The sequence below is a fragment of the Lontra canadensis genome, unplaced genomic scaffold, assembly GCF_010015895.1.
Source record: "Lontra canadensis isolate GAN:19392208 unplaced genomic scaffold, GSC_riverotter_1.0 scaffold72, whole genome shotgun sequence".
NCBI lineage: Eukaryota > Metazoa > Chordata > Mammalia > Carnivora > Mustelidae > Lontra > Lontra canadensis.
Window position 1 is genome coordinate 10,593,628 of NW_022631066.1, and position 24,945 is coordinate 10,618,572.

General features: G+C 46.0%; 1 protein-coding gene across 10 annotated transcripts in view; it reads left to right on the forward strand.

Annotated features, from left to right (window-relative positions):
• FRMD4A (FERM domain containing 4A) overlaps positions 1-24,945 on the forward strand; it is a 609,192-nt gene that overhangs the window by 390,337 nt on the left and 193,910 nt on the right. Inside the window, exon 1 of one of the 10 annotated variants that reach the window (XM_032880946.1) lies at positions 6,023-6,211. The exons of 8 other annotated variants lie outside the window; for them this stretch is intronic. In XM_032880946.1, the coding sequence (XP_032736837.1) occupies positions 6,023-6,211 (189 nt within the window). Of the gene's footprint in view, positions 1-6,022; positions 6,212-6,880; positions 7,063-24,945 lie in introns of those variants that run through there. One more of the 10 variants, XM_032880955.1, reaches the window with a different exon arrangement.

The following is a 24,945-nucleotide window of genomic DNA, read 5'->3' on the forward strand; positions in this document are numbered from 1 at the left end:
CTGAGATCATGACCTGAGCCAAAACCAAGAGTTGGACGCTTAACTGACTGTGCCACCAGGTGCCCTGCTTTTTGAGTTCTAATGGTGTATATCCAATCCCCATCTCAACAAATAGCTGAACCAGCTTCCCATTTGGTGAGGGAGAACTCTAGAAATTTGCTACACAGAACTCACCAAATGTATAATGTGAATTGTGACCATTCTTTGCCATAATAATTTGAGGTAGGTTGGATTTGGTTTGGGGGGCAGAAGAAATCATCCTGTCACAAGCATGACAGCTTCCAGCCCTATCTCAACTCCAAGAAACTGACTTCCCTTTTCCTCCCTGGATCACAGGGGTCCATGTTCTCATAAATCCTGGGGCTCTTCCTCCCACAGGAACTCATCATTTCAATATCTTCTTATTGCTTGCCTGTGAGATTGATTGATTGATGTCACCTGCACATAAGCCTCCACACTATTAGAAGTCACAGCAGAAAATGGAATAGTTGCTGAATTTTTTTCCCATTCAATCTCACAAATATTTCTGTCTTAACTCGCTTGTGTAATGAGGCAGTGGGCCGAGAAATAAATAACAGGTACTGAGTTCCAGATACTGTGCTATGCATTATAAGGAAGCAATGCCTCTGCATACTCTGAAATTGGCAAGTAAGATGAGAGAGTGTTACTAATGAAGTCAGGTGGCCAGGGTTTGCTAATTGTCTCTTGCCTACTTAACATGTATAGGTCCAGAGGTGGGTTATAAAACCTCTCTGCTTGGCGCCCGGATGGCTCGGTTGTTTAAGGATCTGATTTCAGCTCAGGTCATGATCTAGGGGTTCTAGGATGGAGCGAGTCTTTGGGCTCTGCACTCAGTGGGGAGTCTGCTTGTTCCTCTGCCCTTTCCCCTGCTCATGCTCTCTCGCTCTGTAATACACAGAATCTTAAGTAAATAAATAAATACAACCTCTCTGTGCCTTAATTCCTTTTCTCCTGAATGGGATTAATAATGTACCAACCTCATAGGACTGATGAGAAGATTAAATGAGTTCTGTGTAAAGCACATAATCAGATCTGGTGTTTGGTAAGTGCCAACCAAGTGTTGACTATGATTATTAATGCCTATTTCTGAGTAAATAAATGGAAAGGGTTTGGTGAAAGCTAACCTGCGTATTTGAACATGCTTCTAATGTACACCAGTTTCATACTGTGGTACTCACTGTAACACAGCTGCTCCTGGGGGCTCCAAATTACATTAATTAGCTTGTGATGTTTTGATTGATTCTTGTCTGTGTTTCAGAAAGCATTGCCTGGGTTTTTGTTGCCATGAGTTGAGGCAGTCAAAGCCATGATCCCAACCAGGAAAAAATAATAAGCAATAATCTAATGTAATGAGAACATAACAAGATTATAAAACATAGCTATTAAAAAAACGATATTGCTATTTAAAAAAATAACAAAATAAAACACAGCTATTAGATGATTTCTTCATGGACCCCAGGGAACATGGTTTTAAGTACTTGCTGTCAAGCTATGAGAGGAGATGGAATTCTTTCTTTTTGATTGAAGTGGTTCAACATTGGCCTTAAATTGACCAGGGAGTGAGGAGAAAAAACGATTGGGTATAAAAATATAATAGGGTTCACTTAAAATCCGTCAAGCACTTCAGCCTACAGCAGAGGGGTCTCACCCTGTCCTTAAAATCTGGTTGGAGTATGGAAGGAAAAGACAGCAGCATTATTCTCTGGAAAGATAAAAAATGGAAAGTAACTGTGTGTCTCACAGTAAGGAACTAATGTATCAGGACAAGTTATGGTCACCTCTAGGTACTATCCAAAGCCAACTGTAATTCAATCCATAATTAATACTGTATATAAAGTAAGTTTGAGGCCTTGTTCACTGTGATTTTATATATATATATATATCTACATATATATATATGGCAGTGAAGCATGAAAGATGAGGGCTCTGAGTCACAAAAGGATGACTTTGGTTCAAATCCAATTAACAAAGTCATCTCAGCAAGTTGCTTAACCTCTTTAAACCCCCAAGTGCCTCATCTATAGAAGGGGAACAAAAATAGTTTCCATCTCATAAGAATCTGGGGATGATGAAATTAATGAATGTTTGGAAAGTTCATAGCACTGTGCCTGGTACAGAGTACGTATTCCTAATAATGTTGAATTTCAGTTGTATGGTTGTGAAAATCCTTAGTATGTGTTGAAACCATAGTCTTCACAGAGCTGAAGAGAGATAGGATCATCAGGCCTATTATTTAAGGGTGAACAAAACAGGCACCAAAGAGTTAAAAGACTCCTTCAAGGTCACACTGGACCTTCCAGGTGGGAGTATGGGTCTATCCAATGTTATTGGAAAGGATTATGTAGCCCAGACTCAGACCCACTCCCACACTGGTGTCTGTCTTCAGCAAGGCAGCTACACAGAGGCAGGAATGGAGGCCATCTTTCTTCACTAATCATGGTAGCCTGGCCAAGATTTGAGCTGAGGAATCTTCTGCTAATGGCCCATTTACTGCCTGGAACTTGCTTAGGAAAGCTGTGACTTCAGATCCCAGAGTTAAGAACCTGGTACTTTTTTCACTAATATAGCAGAGATAATTTTTGCTGTGCAACTCGGGGTCTAAAAAACATCACACTAATTTATTTCTCTAAACCCAGTGAAAATCTGACTATATCCCCACTCACAAAGGTGGTAGGGATTTACTCATTCTTCCTCTCCCCCAACTCACACTGTAACTTAAGATGGGAAAGGGGTCTCCTGTTTATCAATCCTGGTTGCCACTGAGATGCTCAGTGCCCAAGAACTGGAGATCCATTTGAAAGTCAAAGACTATCCCTCAGAGGCCAAACCCCAAGATCCTTTGCTGTGCCTAAGACACACCTCTTAGAACATTACCCCCCGCCCGTGTCCACTTGCCCCCGGTCAGATGTCTGGCGCCCTCTTGAGGCAGGGACAGTATGGGCTTCTCTAATTACAGATGTCACTCCTTTCCTTCTGGGGTGCTTGTCTCCATCCCCCATTTCCAAGCCTCAGAGCACTTCTCCGCCCTTTGAGGGTTCAGCTCTTTTCAAAATAAAGCTCCCTAACTCTGTGTAAGAGGCAAGGGGAGCCCCAGACATTCAAGTCTCAAAATCCTGCTTGCCCTGAGGAAGGGCAAAAGGAAAAGTATTTCTCCTTTCTGAATCTTCTCCAGCTGCTGAAGGAAACAGAAAGGCAAATATCCAGAAACCAGCCTGCCACGTTTCTTTTTTCTTTTTTTGGAGTTAGACTCTTCAAAAAGTATTAAACTCAGGCTGAAAATGGAAACACTGTATTCTTTCATCAAGACTGCATGTTAGGGCTGGCTGATGGACCAACACTTTGCAAAGATCCTTTGATTCTCTGTGCCTTTGCAAGTAACTGCCTGAATTCTTGGTGGTAGAATCAGCTGCTCTTCGGAAAACAAACCATTATAGAATTCCAACTGGCAAAGCTTGCCATCCATCAGCTCCCAGGATTGCCGCTGGTGAAACAAAGGATGTATTTCCTTCATATGTCCACTAACTTCCTGATAATTTAAGTTTGAATTTTATCTCATTCATCAAGTTTTCCAATGCCTATGTCCCCGGTATTTAAATTCTTCAAATAAAATTTTTCTTCCCTAAATTTTTATCCATTCTTAGTCTGGACCCCAAACATACAAGGTATAAGGCGTAAGGAAATCCTGTGCCAGGACTAGCCCAGGCCATGAGGACAAAGTGAGAAGTAAACACATAAAGGCCTTCATGGGTCTTAGGCTTATGCAGTCAGGCCCTGTCCTAAATATTTTACATATATTGACTCATTTCATCCTCCTAACAACCTTATTATCCTCACTTCCTAGGTGAGAAAACTGAGACACAGAGAGGTTAAGAAATTTGTCTAAGGCTACACAGCTAACAGGTGGCCAAGGCAAGATTCTGTGCTGTTAACACAGGGCTATGACTATAAATTGTGGTTAAATGTTAACAAGAAAATAAAGAGGATAATAATAGGAAGGCTACCTGGTGGGGTAAGGTACGTGGAGGGCACTTTCATTGTGTTGATTAGGAAAGGTTAGGGAGGAGGCAGCAGTGTTTGAGCTAAAACCTGACGATGACAAGGAGTCAGCTATACAAAGACTGGGGCCAGGAGGATGGGAGAGTATTCCTAGCAGGAAGAACAAGAAATGCAGAAAAAAGCCAAGCGAGGAAAGAGTCTCCTAAGGGCAGAAATGTGGCTTGGGGGCAGGGAAAGCCTTGGGGGGCGGGGTGCAGGGAGAAGAACATGGGACAGGCGGGGAGAAGATGCTTTCAGGAGCCAGGAGAAGCTGCTGACATGCTTAGTCACAGAGATTATGACACGATGTGAGTTGTTTCTGAAGTCACTGGCTGCTAGGTGACAAGGGCTGAGTGAGAACCTGGAATGGAGGGGGCTTGGAAGAGGGTTATGTAGCTGAGGATAGAAGGTAACGTGGACCCTGGTGGGGTCAGGTTGCAAGAGACAAGGCTAGATGGAGCAGGAGGTCCTGATGCTCAGGACAATCTGGCCATCTGAAGAAGTGTTGACTTATTCCTCAGAGCCAGAGAAGCCCTGAACAGGTGGACGCAAAGAAGTCCTATGATCAAATCTGAGTTCTAGGAGAATGAGTCGAGCTGGTGTGGACAATGTCTTGGAGGGACAAGCTTGCAGTCCAGCCAGGAAGCTTCTGGAGACCTCTCAGTGAAAGGTGAGGGGGCTCAATGAGGCCAGGGCCTTGGTTATTCGTTCAGCAAAGATGTAATGTCATCGGGCACTGTTGGACTAACTCAGACAAGAGGCTGCTCTCAAGGAACTTTCCAGAACCATTTATGAGGACAGGCTTGATGATAACCTGAATGTAAGGAATGAGAGAAAGGAGGGAGATAAAAGACCCCTGTATCCCTGTTCTGGCATTTGGGAAGACTGTGCAGAGGGAAACTGTGCAGGAAGATGGGAAATCTGGAAAGAGGATTTGCCAGTGGGACAAGTTCAGTTCAGGAGAAATTAATTCCATTGGCCAAGGTGGAAAATCAGCAGGTAGATGTAGAAACAATCCAATGACTTTTTGAAGGATGGAAACTAAATACCCCAAGAGAAAGGTCTGAACACTATTACCCCCTCACTAGCTGGTGCAGTCAAAACAGATCAGCACTGGAAATGCTCTTTCAATGAAATAGCACTCCCTCTGAGCACTCCCTCAACTCCATCATGAAAGAATGGGGCTTTGCATTAAAGCAACCTTCAGGGACTCCCAAGGTAAACCTCCCATCTAAACATGGCTTCTCATGACTCAGACTCAGATAATTAAGTCAAGTTCCCCAGTCAAGAGTCTGTGATGACAACAGGTTGAAATAAGGTCATCCTTACCACAGGTGGTCATTCACCTTTTTCTCCAACACTAATTGTATACAGAAACTCCCTTCTGTTGACTGTGAGACATCCTGAACTGCCAGAAATTTTCACCAGAGATCTTTAGAGAAGAATACACCAACTGTGTCTAGAAAGAGTTAATTTCCAATCATTGGGAAGAAAGAATATGCAATGTTTCTTTTTTATTATGAATTTTTTAAGTCTTCACTCCTGCCAATGTCAGGAAAATAATTGTGTTAGATCTAATCCCTCAACTATGGTTAAAGGGGAAGCCATTTCTCCCTTGAAGGATGGGTGGATGGATGGACGGATGGATGAACGGATAGAGACATGTTGGGATTTCAAGCGATGAGTGAGTTTTAGAGAAAGATTTTACCCCTGAGACAAGCCGGCTTTCACACCCACAGTAAGCGGGTGCTCCTGTCTGCCTCTCCCTTTATTTTATCAAACTGTGTTTTGACAATTCATGGAAAAAAAAATGTGTCTAGGGCAAATTGAGCTGCTGAAGCAATAAACATTTAGACACATAATGTGAATTGAGTTATTGTTCTTCGTAGGGATATTTCTCTGAGTTTGTTTCTCTTTTTTGGAAAGAGAACGTGTCAGCCTGTTTCCCTCCCCCAGGTCTCTTGAAATGGAAGTCTCCTTTCCCTGTAATTGTTGCGAATCCTTGACAATAGCTCCAAGACTAGGTTATCTCGCAGGAACTTCCATTTCCAAAGAGTTGAGGGAGGTAAAGACTCAAAACAATTGGACATGGAGGGTTAAGAGCTGCATCTTCAGCCTAGTTCAGCTCAGGTGGCCCCTCTCTGCGGCTCACAGGGTAGGAGAGGGACTCCCGCGGTGGCTTTGGTGGGTTTTGGCCGGGGCTGGGGGGGTGGAATCCTCCGTTTCGAAATCCCTGCTCTTCTTCCTCTCCACGCCTGACCCCGCACAGCCTCTCGCGGTTAGCAGGCGCGTTGGGGACCTAACTTTGTCCTGACTGCGTGTGCGGCGGCGAGGGAACGCGAGGCTTGGCCGGCTCCGGGCGCCCCCGGCTCCCGCGGCGTGGAAGGGGCCGGGCCGCGCCGGGCGCGCGGGGAGCGGCCGCTCATTGTTGTCCGGGAGCGGGCGGCGCGCCCAGTCGCGCGCCGGGCCGCGCGGGACCCGCCGGAGCCCGCCTTCCGCACCGCCCCGCGGCCGCCCGGCCTCCCGCGGCCCGCCTGCCCTTGCCGGCCGCGCCGGGGCCCGCGCGCAGGGCGGGGGAAGCGGAGCAGGGGGCGCCGGGGGCGTGGCGCGGGGCGGAGAGGCGGGCAGGGCGCCCCGCAGCATGCGGCGGGCCGGGTGCGGGTGGGGGGCGGGCCCGCGGCGGTGCGCCCTGGCGCGCGGCCAGGCTAGGCGTGAGCGGCGCGAGCGGGCGATGGGCTGACGGCGGACCGGCGGCGGGGCGGCGGCGGGGCCGGGTCGGTGGAGGCGGGGGCGGTGGGGGCGGTGGCGGCGGCGGGGGCGGGGGCGCGCCGGGACCCGGCGGGGCGGCTGCGGGCGCTGTGGAGGAGGCAGAGGCGCCGGGCGCTGATGCTGCCTGCTAGGCCACGGGCCTGCGCACCCCAGGGCGAATGGGACGCCGGTTTCGGTGGATCGGCCGCTGCAAACCTCAAGTTCCTGGGCTCCTAGCGAAGCGCAACAAATAAAAAGGTAATGTGTCTTTGTTTCCCAGCCGCGACTGCTGGGAGGAGGTTGATTATGCGCACTTGTGTGTCCATTTTTAAATGCTGGGCCGGTGAAAGGGACATGACTCTTCTTTACTGGAAGCGTAGAGTATTTAATGTCGCGGATGTGACATTTTTTCATTGCAAACCCCACGTGCGGCACCTACTACACTCCCTTCTGCTACCCGTCCCCTCCCCCCATACACTTTCTCCGGCATCTCAACCTCACACTGTCTGAATTTACCCAGGGAGAAAGGAAACGACATTGCAGAAAGCAGCCCTGGGTGGGAATTTTTTTTTTTTTTAAGAAAAGCCATTTTTATGAAAGTGACAGGAGAGTCCTGTCCTTTGCGTGCCTCAGGGTGGCAGGGAGCAGACAGATGATCCTGCTAAAATACACTGCTCTTTTACACTCCAAATGGCTGTAGCAAGTTTGATGCATTGAGAAAGGGGGAGGAGGAGAACGGGAAGAAACCTTTAGTACGTGGTCATTTGAAAATGACCAAACGCGTTGCATCTGTGTTGCAGACAGATGCCCAGACGTTTGTGCCTATTGCCTTTAGAGAAGATGAATCAGTCCTGCACTTTGAAAGCTGTGTGCGCCGCCCCTGTGTAATCAGGAACCCGGTGCTTTTCTCCAATACCTTGGGAGCGAAGTAACCGTTCAGTAGATTCAAGCAAATTCTGCAAAATTTCCGAGGGATGGCCGTTCTAATAATAGCGCTGGCGGTGGTTTCCTAATAGACACCCTCATTCTGAATGATGCAGCCCTGCCCGGCTGCCTGCCTGCCGGAAGCTCAGCTTGCTGAGCTGGGCGATCCAATGCCGGCAAAGGACTCCCTGACCCCACCGTGAATGGATGAGACTCTTTCTCCCCTATGAATGGAACATCCCAGTAGAGGCTGCCGCCGCTGCTTTGGCGTCTTGCAGTTTGAATCCGCACAGCTTCGCGTGAAAGGAATTCTCAGAACACCTAAGACAGGCACATTGCTAAATCGGAGCTCTTTACTGCTGGCGGCCGGTTCAGTAGCGGGGGGTGGGGGGGTTGCTACCGGTGTCTTTTTAGACACCTGGTCAGACTGACGATCTGCGTTTACCTGACTGGGTTTTGAGCAGCTGCTTAGACATCCCTCCTGGCTCTGCATCCCCTGAGTCTCATCCTTTTCCAAAAGCGGGAGTGCCAGGTGTGGGAAAGCACCAGCCAGAGAGCCGGGAGCAACTTCTGACTTCATCAGGGAAGCCACTCCCAGCCCTGGGGAATTGGACACAGAAATCTCTACCTTACACTTACTGGAACTTAGCTGTGTATGCCATCTTGAAAATATGGACCAAAGTGTGGGGGCTAGGGTGGAGGAGGGAGGACACATTTCACTGTTTTGTTTCTGGTCTTTTCATTGCTCCATGTTCATTCATCGCATTTGACCCCATTTCTCTGGAGTCTGACTTGGACAAGGCCAGAGAGCCAAACCCTTAGATCAGCAGAAACTGGATTTTGATTCTCAAAGTGTCACTTAGCTCCTGCAACCTAGAGTATCAGGGGCTGAGTCCCTTCTGTTGACTGAGGGAACCATTCTGCTGCAAATGAAATCTGGATTTATTTAAGGCACAACAGGAATGAGGGTCATGCAGCAAATAGATTGGAATCCATTTAGTGCTGAGAGGTTAAATAGCCACAGTTAATGTAATTGGAAGCAATATTTGGACTTGCTTTGAAATCGATACTATATTATCCTGCCAATGAATAGAATGTTGCCTCCTGATAACTTGGAATGAAGTTTTTCACTTGATGTGCAAAGTTGTGTGGGTAGAAGTAACCTCCTAGGGGAAAAAAAAATAGATTAAAGTCTTCTTGTATTAAAGGGGGGCACTGTGAGTAGAAATGAAGATCAGAGAGCCCCTCCACCCTCTTTTGTTCTGACCAAGTGTGATCTGCTGCTGTTGCTGTATTCTCTTTGGCACTTGTCTTGAACTAATTTTATTAATAAGACTTGTTATTTATGGCATAGGGCCTCCTGGTGATTTGTAGATGCTGTTGCCAAGTCCCCTGAGAGCCTGGCAGGTGGCTAGTGCCATTAGCATTATCTTGTCGTTGAGGAAACTGAGACCCCTTGAGGTTCGGTGAGTCACCGATTTCATAATCCCTGAGAAGAGCATCCCAGATGTGTAGAGTGCTCAGTTTTATTGGAACAGCAAAGTCAGAGGCTGAGGTCAGAGAACAAGCCAAGAACAATGAGTCCTTGCTTGGGTTCTGGAACTTGGAAGAAGGCTCTGTAGATTAGTCCATATGCCAGTGTTTGTGCAGGAAGGGGCTGTAGAATCAACTTTGATGAGTTGAGGAAAAGGTGTGATGGGTTTGTGATGGGAAAGGTAGCGAAGAGATGAAGGTCCAAAAATCTTATGTGAGAGGACCTGCTGGGCACCTGTGTGCTTCAGTAAGTGTGGGATGGAGCGAGACCTCCTCCGCAGATCTCTACTAACTTTACTGCATACGTGTACCACTTGTGTTCACATCATTGCTCTGGGGGGGTGTGTGTGTGTGTGTGTGTAAGACACAGTTCTACTCACACGCCATATGCTTCTCTGTTACAAGGGTTGCGTTTAGCCTGATATACTGAATGAACAAGTGATTTCAAATCTAAAGCTTTGTTCTTTGATAAATACTTCTCTTTTAAAAAAGAAGGAACAGTGCAGCTTCTAGAGAATTTCTAGTTTAATATGTCAAAACAAGAAGTTGACATGCTCACGGTTAACGAACTCTTAAAGTTATTTTAATCCACTCTCCCCACAGTATCAGAATGGATAAGTCCGGATCCAGTGCTGACTTTCATTCACATCTTTTATTTTCTAGATGCCTGACGTATCAATAAAATGTGTGGCAGAAGTTCTCTGTTTAGGTTTACTCATAGTGAAAATCCCAGCACCTCCATTAGAAATGATTTCTGAGACCTCATAAGAGCATAGATCTTGGGATAAAGATCTTCCCTTGGTCATTTGATCTAAATTCCCCAAAACTCTAGTCTCCTTGAGCCAAGGTCCCTCAGGCCCACATCCCCTCCTTCCCTCCACAGGACACGGGGCGGTCTCTTTACTCCACCTTCCCGCTTCTGCTTCTTTGCTGTCCATTTCTCTCTGAAATGTGATGAAAGCAACAAAAGGCAATACTGGAGTTGAAGTGAGAAAAGGAGTAAGAGGGACCATTCCATCAGTTGCATGGGATACACAGATACTTGAACTTGCCCTACAGTGAGCAAAAGCAGGGCTGTAAAGCATCTGGACAAAGTGGCTACTGTTGGGGAGTGGTAGGATCTGAGTCTTTCACCTTGTGTTCATTCGAGCCCTAATTAGACTCTGGTACTTCCATAACATTTCCCTTTGTTGTTTTTCCCAAGATGTCTAATCTGAAAAGCTGGTACAGTAACTCTTGGAGCTCTGGGCTTCAGGGTCCCCACTGCACACACAGGCCTGCTGGTTTCACTACCGTGTCCTGCAAGAAGTTTTCTGAATCAGCATAAATCCAGCTTATCCAAAATTCTCTCCACAGCAGTTTCCTCTGGTTCCCCAAATCCATCAGCTCCCACCTTTTCCTGTGTCCCAAGGGATCTGCATGTCTTTCTCTTTTAAGGAATAATTTAGACACACCCTTACATTTATGGCCGTTGGTTCCACTCCTAGAAGCATCATCTTAAAAATAATCAGTTGTGATGCCTCTCTTCCTCTCACAGAAGATGATCAGAGCCATTGCTCCTATTTAGTGAATCGCATTAATCCTTATTTGGGGCCTAGAGTGTGTACGTGAGTGTGTGTATTCAGTTCTTAACCGTATCAGTGGAAGTTGGGTAATTACTGACAAGAATAAAGACCATGATTATTGGATGGAATATGAAGAATATAAGGAATCTGGTTCAGCTTAGTGGCCTTATTACTACCAAGTAAGAATCAAGGAAAATAACCAAATAAAAATCAAGGCTGGTGGCCTCAGTCAGAACACAGGCATAGGTAACTCTAATTCACACGTGGAACATCTAGATCTAGGTTGTTAAGCTAGATCTCTATTATCTCTGGTGGTTTCTGGTTTTTTGTTTTGTTTTGTTTTAAACTTGGAGCCCTGGCTATTCCATGATGTAGCACAGAAGAAATTAGTTGTCCATGGTTGAGAGTATCTGTACATGCACACCCTCTCCCCTAAACTCTGACTATGTCCACCTGGGTCTTCTGGTCTCACTTTTATTAGCAATTACTTACCAGCGCATGGTTATAGCATACTTCCTGTTCACTTAACATTCACTGCATTGAACTCCCTGATCGTGAGGGGCACATGGTAGATCCTACTGGAATAAGTCAGTCACTGAGTGACTTCATCATACCTTGCTCCCACATGGATATAATAAGGCATCTTTAGAACACCCCGTGGCCCAAACTAAAATGTACCCTGTGAGGTCATCTTGTGGGTACCTTGTGTTAGCCTATATTGTGGTGTGGCCTTGCCAACCTTAGGGTCAGAAGTCTTGGTACAGACCAAAAACTCTAAACCTTTTAACAATAATTTTCTCTTCAAATCAGCAAAAAGCTAACCCCCCACCCCCACCCAAACTTAAGGCGATATAGCTCTACAGTTTCCACGAAGACTAGCCTGTTCTTCTCATGATTCAGTCTTCTTTGCAGGGCTTTTCCCTTTCTTTGTCCTTGCTGTACGAAGAATGCATGAAAAAAAAAGGCGTGTAATGGGGAATTAGATTGATAATGCATGACAGCGAATGGAAATGATGATCAGAGTGTTGTCAGGCTGTGCCCCATTCATAACCATAAAATGCACAATTACACTCTCACCACACGCCTGTGAACAAGTGTGTAGATGTGACAAACCCAAACTAGGAAACCGAATAGCGTGGAGCCGTCTGGAGCTGTGCAGTGTACCTATACACTGAGCTGGGAATGCAGTGCTGGCTTACCCATTCCTCTGCTCCCACTGGCTGCCCCCAATAGATATCAGATACTCATTTCTCTGTCTCAGAGAGAGAGCAGAAGAGAGGGGAGGGTGAGGACAAGAACCAGATTGGAGCTGAACACAATGGAGAGTAGTGTTCGGCGTTCTCAATCCCCTTTTATTGGGATGATCGAGTGTTTTGTAACAGAGTAACTATAGAGTGACCAGTAGCACAGATGTAGCCTGCAGGTCTTGGCCGGAGGACAGAGGCCTCAAACCCAGCAGGGTAACGGGGGCTGACGTCACATCGAATGTTCCGTGCAGGCTGTGAACTAGGCACAGATGGTATTTGGGGATTATCAGTCAAGTCAAAGATTTCAGATAGCTGGAGTTCTAGGAATGAGAAGGGGTATGCAGACCGTGTTCACAGTTGAAGAGAACCTCACAGATGCTCAGGGCCCTCGCCAAGGCCTCAGTTACAGCACCAAAACTGGAGTCCCCATCACCTGGCAAGGACTTAGATGGGGCATGCAAGTATGGTGGGCAAGAGAGTGAACCATAGTATCCTCTAGTGTGGCTTTTATTCCCGATTTTGCCTCTTGCTAGCTCTGAGGCCTTGGACAAATGACTGAACCACCGAATCTCTCAGCGCCTCCATTTTTTCATTGACAAGAAACATTGCATTCGGAGGAGCCAGTGAAACACTATCTGTGAAACACCTAGCACAAAAACATGAGAGACTTAGAATAAGTAATTTTTGTCTTTGCATCCCCACCCTCACCGCCCCCCCCGCCCCCCTGCAGCGTAACTTGGTTATGTCACCGGAAGTCTCAGCAAGGTACTTGAGAGCACACAGTGGGGTGTGAGAAGGCCACTGGCCCTGGAAGTACGACTCGAGTAAGTGGTACCTCCTCCCTCCCCCAGTCCTTTCAGCCACCAGTGTGTTTCCTGTGTCTGTGGATTCGCCTGTCCTGAAACTTTCGTATAAGTAGACTCAAACAGTAGGTGACCTTATAGCCTGGCTTCTTGCACACAGCATCGTGTTTTCAAGGTGAAGCCATGTTGTAGTTTTTGGCAGTATGTCTTTCCTTTTTATGGTTGAATAATATTTCGTCATTGTGGGTACTGTGCCTTCTGTGTATCCATTCAGCTGCTGACGGACATTTGGGTTGATGCCACCTTTTGACTGTTGAATAGTGTTCCTAGGAATATTGGTGGCAAGTGTTTGTTTGAACAACTCTTCTCAGCTCTTCACATACAGACATAGGAGTGGAATTTCTTTTTTTTTTTTTTCTTATTTCATTTTTTAAAAATTTTATCATGTTAGAGGAGAAGGTTGTGTTTCGTGGGTACACTATTTGCTTTTGGGGTGATGAAAACATTTTAGAAATGAAGGTGATGGTTGTACACCTCTGCCAGTACTGAGTGCCACTGAATTGTACACTTTGTTTAAAATGGTGACTTTTATGTTACAAGAATTTTACCTCAATAAAACAAATAATACTTAAATATCAAATAATACCAAATTTACATTCTTCACAATATAACAAATTGTCTTTTCTTGAAAAAAAAAAAAAAAAGTAAACGGTACCTCCTCATCTACAATCCTGAGACACGTTTTGTAAAGAGAAAGCAGCATAAGGGAACAGCTGTTAGCTCTGAGACTGTGTGTCCTCTGGCCTCCCAGAAAGACTTCTGCAGGCAAAGGCATCACCCTAGCGATCCTCTCCTATTTGGATGGTAAAGACTTGCTGGCATCCTTCCATATCCGTGAGACTCCATTGAGTCCTGGAACATTAATATGGGGAGGGTTGTTTGGGGTGGGAAGGAAAGAGAATAAGAGAGATGACTTTGCTTTTGCACTGAAAAGCAGAGGGAGAATTTGAATTCTTCCGTTTTCAAAAATGGTAAGAAAAATAATCCTAGAATCAAAACCAGAATTACAGAGGTTATGTCAGTCAGTGGTAATGCCATCTTTTTCTTCACAACAGAGGCAAAAATCCAGTCACTATGTACTGTTCTTTGATTACTTCCCATTCGTTGCCATTATTAGGCGAATTTTCAGCTTCTATTTACTTATGTTTCACTCAGGTAACTACTGCAGAGTTAGTAGCAAAAATAAGCCTAGAACCTGAGTGTCCTAAATGTTTGTGGGAGTTTTTTTTTATCATTGCACCCACTGCCTGACAACTCCGAAAATACTGAGTTTCTCCGTAGCAGGAGCAGTCAACATACCAATTTGCATAATATTCATCAGAAATTATTTAAACACTTAATAACCTTCTTGGTGTTAGATAAAATAAATCAGAATGATATGTGGTCCATCTTCTGGAAGCAGATTAAACAGGCAAAAGAATAAGAGCATGAAATAAGGGCGCCTGGGTGGCTCAGTGGGTTAAAGCCTCTGCCTTCAGCTCAGGTCATGGTCCCAAGAAACCTGCTTCCTCCTCTCTCTCTGACTGCCTCTCTGCCTACTTGTGATCTCTCTCTCTCTGTCAAATAAATAAATAAAATCTTAAAAAAAAAAAAGAGCATGAAATAAGTATAAAAACAGGGAAAGTATTTCTAGAACATGATAGCCATGTGCAGGACCAGGATATATTTTAGGTGAACCCTCAGGGACAGCTTATAAGAATAGTTCTCCTGGACAGGGTGGAGTGAGTGTTTTTCTAGAGAAAATATAATCTTGGATTTGTTTGTGGTTCCTTCTTTCTTTCTTGTGGAAAATATGGTTTCTTTGTCCCTGCACTATGTGGTTTGCCCCCCCAACCCCGCCCCGACCACCACTGTTTCTAAGGTTGTATCTTACTTAGTACATAGAGAACTTACACTGTTTAGATACAGAGATCTAGAACTTCCAACTTGGAAAGATATCCAGATACTCAAAGAATAATATCCAAAAGCAAAAACAAAACCACCACAGGTCTGTTGTTTGTTTTGTTTTTTTGTGTGGCTTTTTGTTGTTGCTCTACAGCTAGATTCTTCTTTTCCTCTTGCCAACAGAACTGACCACACTTTTAGGGAACTGACAAAACCCATCAGAAAAAAATCCCATAATCTCTTGTTTTAGATCTTGTTTTCGGTTTTACACTGGAAATGGAAAGAAGTCAGTATGTGAGGACACGTGCTTATCTGCATGGGGGACAGGTGGGAGCGAGGACGCTCGGGTTCCTGCAGTTTCCCGAGTGAGCCGGAGGAGAGTGACCGTGAGGACAGAGCACAGCACAGGCTTCTGCCCTTCTCTCCAGCCCCTCACCCAGGGAGGGCGGCTTGCCTGTCAGACGGGCTTTGACATGGCCAATTTCTCCCAGCGTGACCCCTCAGAGGAACACCCTGTGACAGTAGTCCCGAGTTAGCAAAGGCAGTGGCGAGTGTCACCTCTGACTCCTTGGACCAGTGGTCCAACCTCTGTTGGACAACCTCTGTTCCTCCTCCTCCTGGGCTCAACCACCGTTGTCCTGTGATCAGTGAGTCACTCGCCCGCCTTGCTCTTCCTCCGGGCTGCATGACTAGTGTTAAGCTCTTCAAGGCTTTACAATAAATTTCTCTAACACCTTGCTCCTGTGTTTCCTTCCCAAACTCCTTCGGGGAGAGGGTGAGTGCCCACTCATAGTTGAGCACCTCCCCGTTCTTTCCCGGGTGATTACAAGATCATCGCAGCTTCCCACCTTCCCGTCTGGCACAGGCACATGCGCATGCCCTCCCCAGCCTCTTTGCCCCCCTCCTGCCCTCATTTCCTATAACCCGCAGGACTTCATACGGACTAGAGACCCACCACAACCTGGCAGCTCATTTCTTTTCTTAGACCAACTTTCTTAAACTTCTTTTCTTAGACCAACTTTCACACACCGTGTCAGTCTGTCTCGGCTACTGTAAAATTGCATAGGCTGGGGGGCTTGTAAATGACAGATGATTACTTCTCAGAGTTCTGGAGACAGGGGAGTGTCTGGTGAGGACCTGCGTCCTGGTTCATAGATGGCTGTCTTCACGCTTGTCCTCACAAGGCAGAAGAAGCGAGGAGGGAGCTCTTTGAGCTCTCTTTCGTAAGGGCATGAATCCCATCACAAGGTCTCCCACCATGACCTCATCACCTCCCAGAGGCCCCCCGTCAAGAAACCATCACTTGCAGGTTAAGACTTAACACATGACTCTCTTTAGGGGGAGGGTGTTGCTGAGGGCAGCAGCACCAGTGTGTAGTCTCTCGTACATAGCCACACACCCCCTTGCCTTTCCCTAAGCACACTTGGCCTTTTCTAGACGTCAGCCTCTTGCAAACACTCAGCCTGGGGATTGGGCAGCATCCCCAATCCCTCCTGTGCTGGGGACATCCCTGCGCATTGTTGAATTCAGACCTCCGATGATGATACCTTCTCAGGTTCCTCCAAGCAGAGCAGCTCTCCTTCCCTTACTCTCCCAAAGTGACCTTATGGCGTCTGGCTCTGGGTTTGATCTCCTGAATTGGAATGACCTGTTTATGTAGGATTTCCGCCTTTCTAAGAAAGGACCGTGTCTTACTAATCTTTGATTCTGCAGCACCTAATCTTACGTCTGGCATTTGGTGGGTTCTCAAAAATATAACTGAGTATTTATTTGTCACATCTTGTGGTTTCCCATTTCCTTGCTTGTTTGCAGATAGCTAGAATGAGTTTTTCCCTGTGTAAGCCTGGTGTCCTTACCCATCTGTCAGCTCTTCTCTCTCTGCTTCTCAGCCAGGATTTCTGTCTCTGGATGTGTCTGTGTCAGAGGGCCAGAGAGTAAGGATGCTACAACACAGCTGTCATCTTTTATGTGAGGCTAGTCTTGCAAACTGCGGCAGGCGGGCAGGAAGTACCTTCATTCAGCCAATCCATCGTTGGGTCAGTCATTCAACACACACTTAATGGTGGGCCTCTTATGTCCCAGGAATGTATCTGTGAACACAACTGATAAAAAGCCTTGCCCTCAGGAAGCTTGCAGGCCAAGAGGAAGAGGCAGACAGCAAACATAGTAAATTTCATGGTGCATTAGACGGTGGCAAATGCTCTGAGAAAAAGTAAAGCAGAGATCAGAACGTCTGGCAAGGTTGCCATCTTAAATACAGGATCAGAAGGGACACTATGCGAAGGTGATATTTGAGCAGAGCTTTGAAGGATGTGAAGACACGAGCCATGGGAGTGACATTCCAGGCAGATGAAGGAGCTCCTCAAGGGCCCTGGGAGAGGGAAGAGTGAAGGGAAGGGAGGAGTAAGGAGCCGAGTGTGGAAGAGCAGACTGAGGGGGCGTGTTGAGGTGGGAGTCCTGTGGGCCCTGAAGCAACCACTGGGAGAGGAGGGAATATTTGGAGAGTACGGATCTGGGAAGCACCGTGGCCCCCTTGGGCTGCACAGGGATGGTTTGGCTGCTGTGTGGGGACAAGACCGTGAGGCCAGGAAGTGCCCTGGGCGGGGTGGAGGGTGCGGGGGGGTGGCCGTTGCAAGAATCGGGCCAGTGATAAAGTGATGATGAAGTGTTCAGGATCTGGATGTTTTAGAGAGAACCACTGAGGTTTTCTGGTGTGGTGGGTGTGGGATGTGAGATGAAGAGAGAAGTCCCCCAGCTGGGAGCCACAGAACAGAACATGGTGATGGAGTGACCACTACCCGAGAGGGGAAAGCTGTGGGTGGAGGTGGTTTAGGGGAGAAGACAGGTCAGCAACTCTGTTTGGCACATGCTGAGCCTGAGATCCTGACACAGAGCCAAATGCAGATGTTGAGCGGGTGGGTTTAGACAGAATCACACACAAGCCGGGGAAAGGAGGAATTCGGGGTGGAGATGCAAAGTGGGGCTTAGCCACCAAGAGGGGATGCGGAACGATGTGAGGCCTCAGCCCTGAACATGACAACATCTGGGGGGACACCGTAAGCACCCAACTTCAAAGAGAAGAGGATATAAGATATAATGAAGTGGGGCACCTGGGTGGCTCAGTGGGTTAAGCATCTGCCTTCCACCCAGGTCATGATCTCAGGGTCTTGGGATTGAGCCCTACATGGGGTTCGCTGCTCAGCGGGGGAGTCTGCTTCTCCCTCTGCCCCATCCCCACTTGTGTGCCCACACATGCATGTTCTCTCTCTCAAATGAGTAAAATCTTTAAAAAAATAAATGAAATACTTCCTTGAAATGTGAAAAACTCTGTTGAGATGTTCCACTGCAGATGGAGCTCTCCATATCCTCCTGAGGGTCTGTCTCTTTTTGGATACGTGAAAAGAATATCTCAACCTTCATACCTGAATCATATTTGTTGATGGGTCATCGGCCTACAATAAACTGCATATATTTGAAGGATCTTATTTGATCGGTTTTGACCCGTGTCCGTACTGTGAAGCCATCACCACCATCAGGAACTGTCACTCCGTCCTTTTAATCAGTGATACTTCCTGAGACTCTGGTGTGTTTAAAGCTGCCAGGTGGTAGGAAGGATCTAGACTGTAGCCACTACCCATGCCCCCTCTATTTCTGATGCAGCATCCTGGCTTCCCGTACACAGTTCTCTCTCCTAAGGGCTCTGCTGGAAGTACGCTTAAGTTTGGTGTCCGCGGAGTTTGGAATGCCATGTGCAAACCGTTTCACACCTGCGCTCCTGGTGAAATCAGGAAAAAGGAAAGATTAGGAACCCTGCCATCCTATAATCAGTGCTGATATAGGCAAAAACCCGTCCCTCGTTCCTCCTTCCACAGAGGCAGCCCAAACAGTAGGCTCAGCTTCATCTTTATTTCTGTGTGTCGTCAACAGAATAATTACCTCCTGCCGAAAGCTCTGAGAAATTGTTCTGTGTCTGATTAGAATTTTTGATTTGACTCGCAGATACAACAGAACGTCTTTACTTCTGTAACTGCTCACTGATGATATGCACCCCGGATATTTTTAGATCTGCCATTTGCCAAACGGTCATTGTGTTTGAAGGCACTGCTTTATTTCCTGTGACAGCTTTTCCACTGAGAGGCTTGTGAACTGTGCGTGGAGTGGGGAGGACCCTCTTTGGTTTTGGTATCCTCTCCCTTCTTCCTCTGCCCAGCACTCTCCTCCATTTCCCTTCCTTACCCAGCCTCATGCCCACCCCCATTTTTAAGTGGTATTCGGGAAGAAATGGAACAGCTTAGAAACCTGTCCTGTGCATGGTGCTGTGGCAGCAGCATCAGGAACCCCATGAGCAGGTCCCCAGGACAGTCGGGGGTGGTGGGGCAGCCACCCAGTATAGAAACCTCCGACAAGATGAACAGAGGAAGAGAGCCACCATGTGCAGCTCGTGCAAGCGTGGTGAGTCCCTGCCAGGACTCTCCAGCAGAATCCTTTCTAGAGAACTCTAGTTCTGTAAATCTCTGGACAGCAGTCTCCAGCCCAGATGGACTGCCCCCCCATATAGATGTCAAAGGTAGCTGAAGAAGCTGCCCTTAATGCAAGCACTTCCTTTCCCTAAGCTCTCCCTACACCCCTTCATAGGGGCATTTGGCCAGGGAGGATGAGGCCTTGGGGCTGTCTCCTGGGCTGGGAGCGCCCCGTGGGACTGTGGCTTTCCAGGCAGAGTCATCCATGGTCTTCAGATGCGCTTTGCTGGGAATTTGGTCTGATTTAAGCATAAATCTCAAAAGGGTCAGCTGTCGGGCTGGAATGCTTCCTTCCAAACCTGGAGGACTTGGCCTCTGAGCTCGGGGCCCCTGGACTCAGGCGTGAGAGGCACAAGTGGCAGCTTCGTTTCCCATGTAGGTTCCGTGGAAGTAGGTGAGCCACGTATTATATTAGGCGACCTTCTCTGCCTGTGCTTCAAGAGTCTCCTAAGAATAGAATCACACTAGCTTGCAGATGGTCTTGGATAGTCTTTTCTGCCCCCTACCACATCCCCAGGGATAGACTATATGGCAGGATACCCCAGCTACTAGTGATGGAAGATTGACAGCAATGCTGCTCATTTGTCACGTGGTCCTCTAGCTACAAAGAATGCATGGTGTTCCATACCCTGTGTGGGGATATGTTCCTACAGAATAGGTAAATTAAAAACATATCTCACTGAATGCAAATTAAGTTGTATAGTACCTAGATTTTGGAGTTGTCCTTGAATTGATATATAAGAATATATGTTACTTGAATATATATTTATGAATTTATGTAAAAATACATATTGTGAGTGCCTGTTATTGCAGTCAAGTCATTGTTTCTTTTTTTTATTTTTAATTTTTTAAGTCATTCTGTTTCATTCATGCATATATAATATCATTTTAACGTTAACCAAATACTTTCGGTAAAAATGGGAAAACCTATTTCTTCATAAGACCCATAGTTGTAACAGTGTGATCTCATCCCACTAATCACAATATAAGCAAAAATTGAAAAAATTTTCATTTCAAATGACCGATTGAAGTAGACATTGGAGCTAAAGAGGCATATTCATGTTACCAAGAAAATGTCATTGAGGTTCTTGGATTTCAAATACATGAATACCAAACCAGTAACAGATGCATAAAACCAAAGATTCCACAGCATTATATTTTAAGTAGAGGACATTTGCTTGCATATTTATATGAAGGAATTTAGTAGGAAAAAAGGTAGAGTAATGTGTTGGTGCCTACCCCTCTACAGTGCGATTTCTAAAAAAACTCTTCTGAAGCAGGAAATGGATGTTGGGAACATTTGGTTATCAAATGTAATATTGTAACAGGAGCATTATAAGTAAACACATACATTATTAAAATGAAATTTTTGGGGGGGGAATTCTTGTCTGTGGCCATGCACATATATCCATAACATACCTTAGAGTGTGTCTGTCCCACTGGAGTTCAATAACCCTTTTTTACACTGTCCCTGGCCAGAGGTCTTCTGGCTCCTTCCTGATCACATGCAGTGATGAGGGGGCAACCCATTACGTTTTGAACAATGATGCTTGTTGGAAAGTTCTCCCCGCTGTTGAATTCACATGTGTCTTCTGGAACTTCTGCTCTTTGATTCCATTTCTGTCCACCAAAGCAAAGTTCTCCCTCTTCATTAAATTATTAAATGTAATCATTAGATTAGCATTAAATCATTAAGTTGGCCAGTCCCCACATCCAGGCATCCCCCGTTGGATTTATACCTGTTACTCCTTGGAATCAGTAATCATTCCCCTTCTTCCTCACTCACATATCTTGCCTATGTAGATTATATAGTAGATTATATACTGTATTATATATACAGTAGATTATATAGACTTATCCTACCTCTAGAGCCTTTGCTGTTTCGGCTGGTATGCGGTTTTCCTCTCAGTCCTGAGAAGACCTGGTTTCCGGATCTCTACCCAATCTGCTTACTCTTCTTTGCCTTGCTCCACTTTCTTTCATTTCCTGTGCAAAATATGGTGCCCAGAACGAACACAGATTTCCAGAAATGGTTTAACCATGGTGGAGTGTGGGAGGCTGCTTAATTCCATTATTCAGGAAGTTATGCTTCTAGCATGTGAACTAAGAATAGGGCCCCAAACTATAAATAATCTGATCCCAGCTGTTAAATTTTGAAGCTACCATCTGAACCTCCCTGTGAACTATACATTTGGTCAGCACACGTTCTTCATTTGTTATAAGTCACAGGGGGTCACGCAGATACTAAGAAAGACAGCTTATATTTAGTATTTCTTTATAGTTTTCCAAGTGCCTGTGTATCTTCTTAGATACTGAGCTTCAATACTTGCACTTAAAACCCTCTTTCCAAACTCCCCTTATGTCTGTATCATTTAGGATGAAATTGACTTGAAAATGATGTTCTGGGATGCCTGGGTGGTTCAGTTGGTTAAGCATCTAGCTTTCTGGCTCAGGTCATGCTCCCAGGGTCCTGGGATGGAGTGGCATCAGCTTCTGTGCCCAGCAGGAAGTTTGCTTCTCCCTCTCCTTCTGCCCCTCCCTCCGCTCATGCTCTCTCTGTCTCCTCTCAAATAAATAAAAATTTAAAAAGAAGAAGAAGATGATGATGTTCCATGGCTCCTTACTATTTCAACAGTGGATGTACCACCCTAAAGCTATTGAATATATGGCCTTCTTATCATCATAATTAGGGTTCTCTAGCTGGTTTTCTCACTGCTCCTGGTCCACCCACCATTCTCTGCTCACACCTCTTCTGCATAATCCATGTTTCCAGAACATGCCTAGCTCCCACCCATCCCAGACCTTTTTACATCAGCCTGCCTCTGCCAGATGTCCTGTTGTTCATAGACCACTTCCAGTCCCCCAGGTGTGAGTTATGGTCTCTCCTACCCTCTGCCCAGAACATCTCACACCCTCCCTGTTGTCACACAGATTACCCTGTAATGGCCTGTTAACTTCGGTATCTCCTCTGTGGTGTACAGAAGCTCATTAAATATAGGAACAAAATCATGTTCATCATTATATATCTAATAAGATGCCCTGCACATAATGCTATACTGTAAACCCTTGCCGAATGAACCCACACTCTGGCAGACATTATTGTATATCACCCTCTAACCCCCCCCCCCCCCCTTATATCATTAGGATGGGTTGGTCACTAGATTACTTACTCTCTAGAGTACTGGAGACAGAGATACATCTCTTCTTTAGAAGAGAAATTACAAGCCAGAGGAACTTTTAGCCTTTTGCAGTGTAATTTAATTCCTGTAGGGTATTAGTAACCTGAGAATTAATTTGTAATTATATACTAATGAAATAATTTTATCTTTAATAACATTAACTCCTCATCGTAGTTGTTATCACCCTCCCCCCAAAATTTGCAGTTGCTTTTTTCTTTTTGCTCAGGGTGTTTGTAAAGTAAAATTCCTTCTTTTTTTTTTTTTTTTTTTTAAGATTTTATTTATTTGACAGACAGAGATCACAAGCAGGCAGAGAGGCAGGCAGAGAGGCAGGAAAGGAAACAGGCTCCCCACTGAGCAGAGAGCCTGATGCGGGGCTCTATCCCAGGACCCTGGGATCATGACCTGAGCTGAAGGCAGAGGCTTAACCCACTGAGCCACCCAGGCGCCCCAAATTACTTTTTTTTTAAATGGAAATATTTTTAAGGTGGACCAGTGCCTACATTTTCCCCTTAGGGCTCACCCATTGTTTTCATGCTTAGAAAGCCCTAAGAAGGGGCGCCTGGGTGGCTCAGTGGGTTAAAGCCTCTGCCTTCGGCTCAGGTCATGATCCCAGGGTCCTGGGATCGAGCCCCACATCGGGCTCTCTGCTCTGCAGGGAGCCTGCTTCCTCCTCTCTCTCTCTCTCTGCCTGCCTCTCTGCCTACTTGTGATCTCTGTCTGTCAAATAAATAAATAAAATCTTAAAAAAAAAAAAAAAGAAAGCCCTAATAATTACCTATATTTTTTAAAGATTTTATTTATTCATTTGACAGAGAGAGAGCGTGCAAGCACATGATCACAATCAAGGGAAGGAGCAGAGGGAGAGGGAGAAGCAAACTCCCTGCTGAGCGGGGAGCCTGATGCGGGACTTGATCCCATGACCCCAAGATCATGACCTGAGCCAAAAGCAGATGCTTAACTGACTGAGCCACCCAGGGACCCCAGTAATTACCTATTTTTAATATTCACTTTATGAACCCTGGGAGGAATTTATTTGGGGGAAGGAGGTGCAGTTAGTTTATTTTGTAGTAGCTAGCCCACCATTTCCCTTCTTGCTTCAGAAGATTGACACCAACCCAGAACTGAGTAGTTCAGTGGTTCCTCTTTCAACAAAAATTGATTGGCCCCAGATAATGAAAACATTCCTTTCTCTCTTGTCTTGCTTGAACCTGTCTTTAAAGGTTCTTTGATTGTTCTTAAACTTCCCTTATTTTGCATGATAGTTTTGGTTTTCCAGCTCCATCCCTGTCAGTCTGTGACGCACTGAAAACATTTATCATATTGGTACAGAATACGTATAACGTACTGTGCACCGTGAACACACTGCATGTATTCTACCAAAAGCTTGTCTCCTTTGGGAGTTCTCTGTGCAAATAACTCTGTATGCTTTGGATATCTCACTCTTCACTCTGTCATTCAATTTTATTTTTGTTAGGTTATGAAATTTTTACCTATAAAGTCTCTGTCTCGTAAAAACAATATTCCTTAAGGTCCATAGAGTCAACCTTTTTATTTCTTTTCCTAGACTTTTAAAAAACTGTTTCCCCTGTGTCTGGGGTCCTTGTATGACTACACCGTCCTCCTACTATAAAAATTCCAAGTACAGTCATCAAACCAAAGAAAGAGTAAATATTTACCTTTTCCTTTGGAAGAAGCATCTTCCTTCCACCCCATGGCTCTGCCACTAAGATACTAAGTCTAAAACTCCACACGGCCAAGAACATATGTCATTTTCTTGCATTTGTCCTTACTTCCAGGAGCACAGTGGGATGTTAGCTGGATATCTAAATTCTTGTTGTTTCTTTGCCTGTTATGTTTTATTGGGGTTTATACCTCACTCAGCCACCTTTAAAGCTTGTCTGCATGGACACCTGTGCTGTGAACAGTGTGTGAGTAAGAATAACACCCTGAACCTGCCCAGAGAAACAGGTGCAAGAACTTTGATCTCTTCCACTGACCTTGCAGACTGTGGTCTGGCATAGCCGGCTGCCCAGCATTGACCCATGTGTCATGCGCTGACTTTCCTCAGCCTCCCTTCTGCAGCCTACTCCATGTTCCTCATATCCGCTCTCTGTTGGTGACGGCCGGCTCGCCCAGCATGACTCTGGGAGCTGCTGTGGCTGGGGAGAAGGACTGGCTGGCCAAGGCCTCTATCAGGGTGAGATGCCCTCCTCTATGGATGGCCAGGCCCCCACAGAGCTCTGCTCCATGAGGTCCTGGCACTTGCTCAGGACAGGTGACTGCCACCCAGATGAAGCCTGTCCACACCGGTCCCCCCATCCGCCCTGCCACATAGCCAAAAGTCTTGTGTGAGTGGGCAGAAAGCCTCAGCCTCACCTGGGGCCATCCTGGAATTGGGGGGCGGGAGGAGAGGTATACTGTCT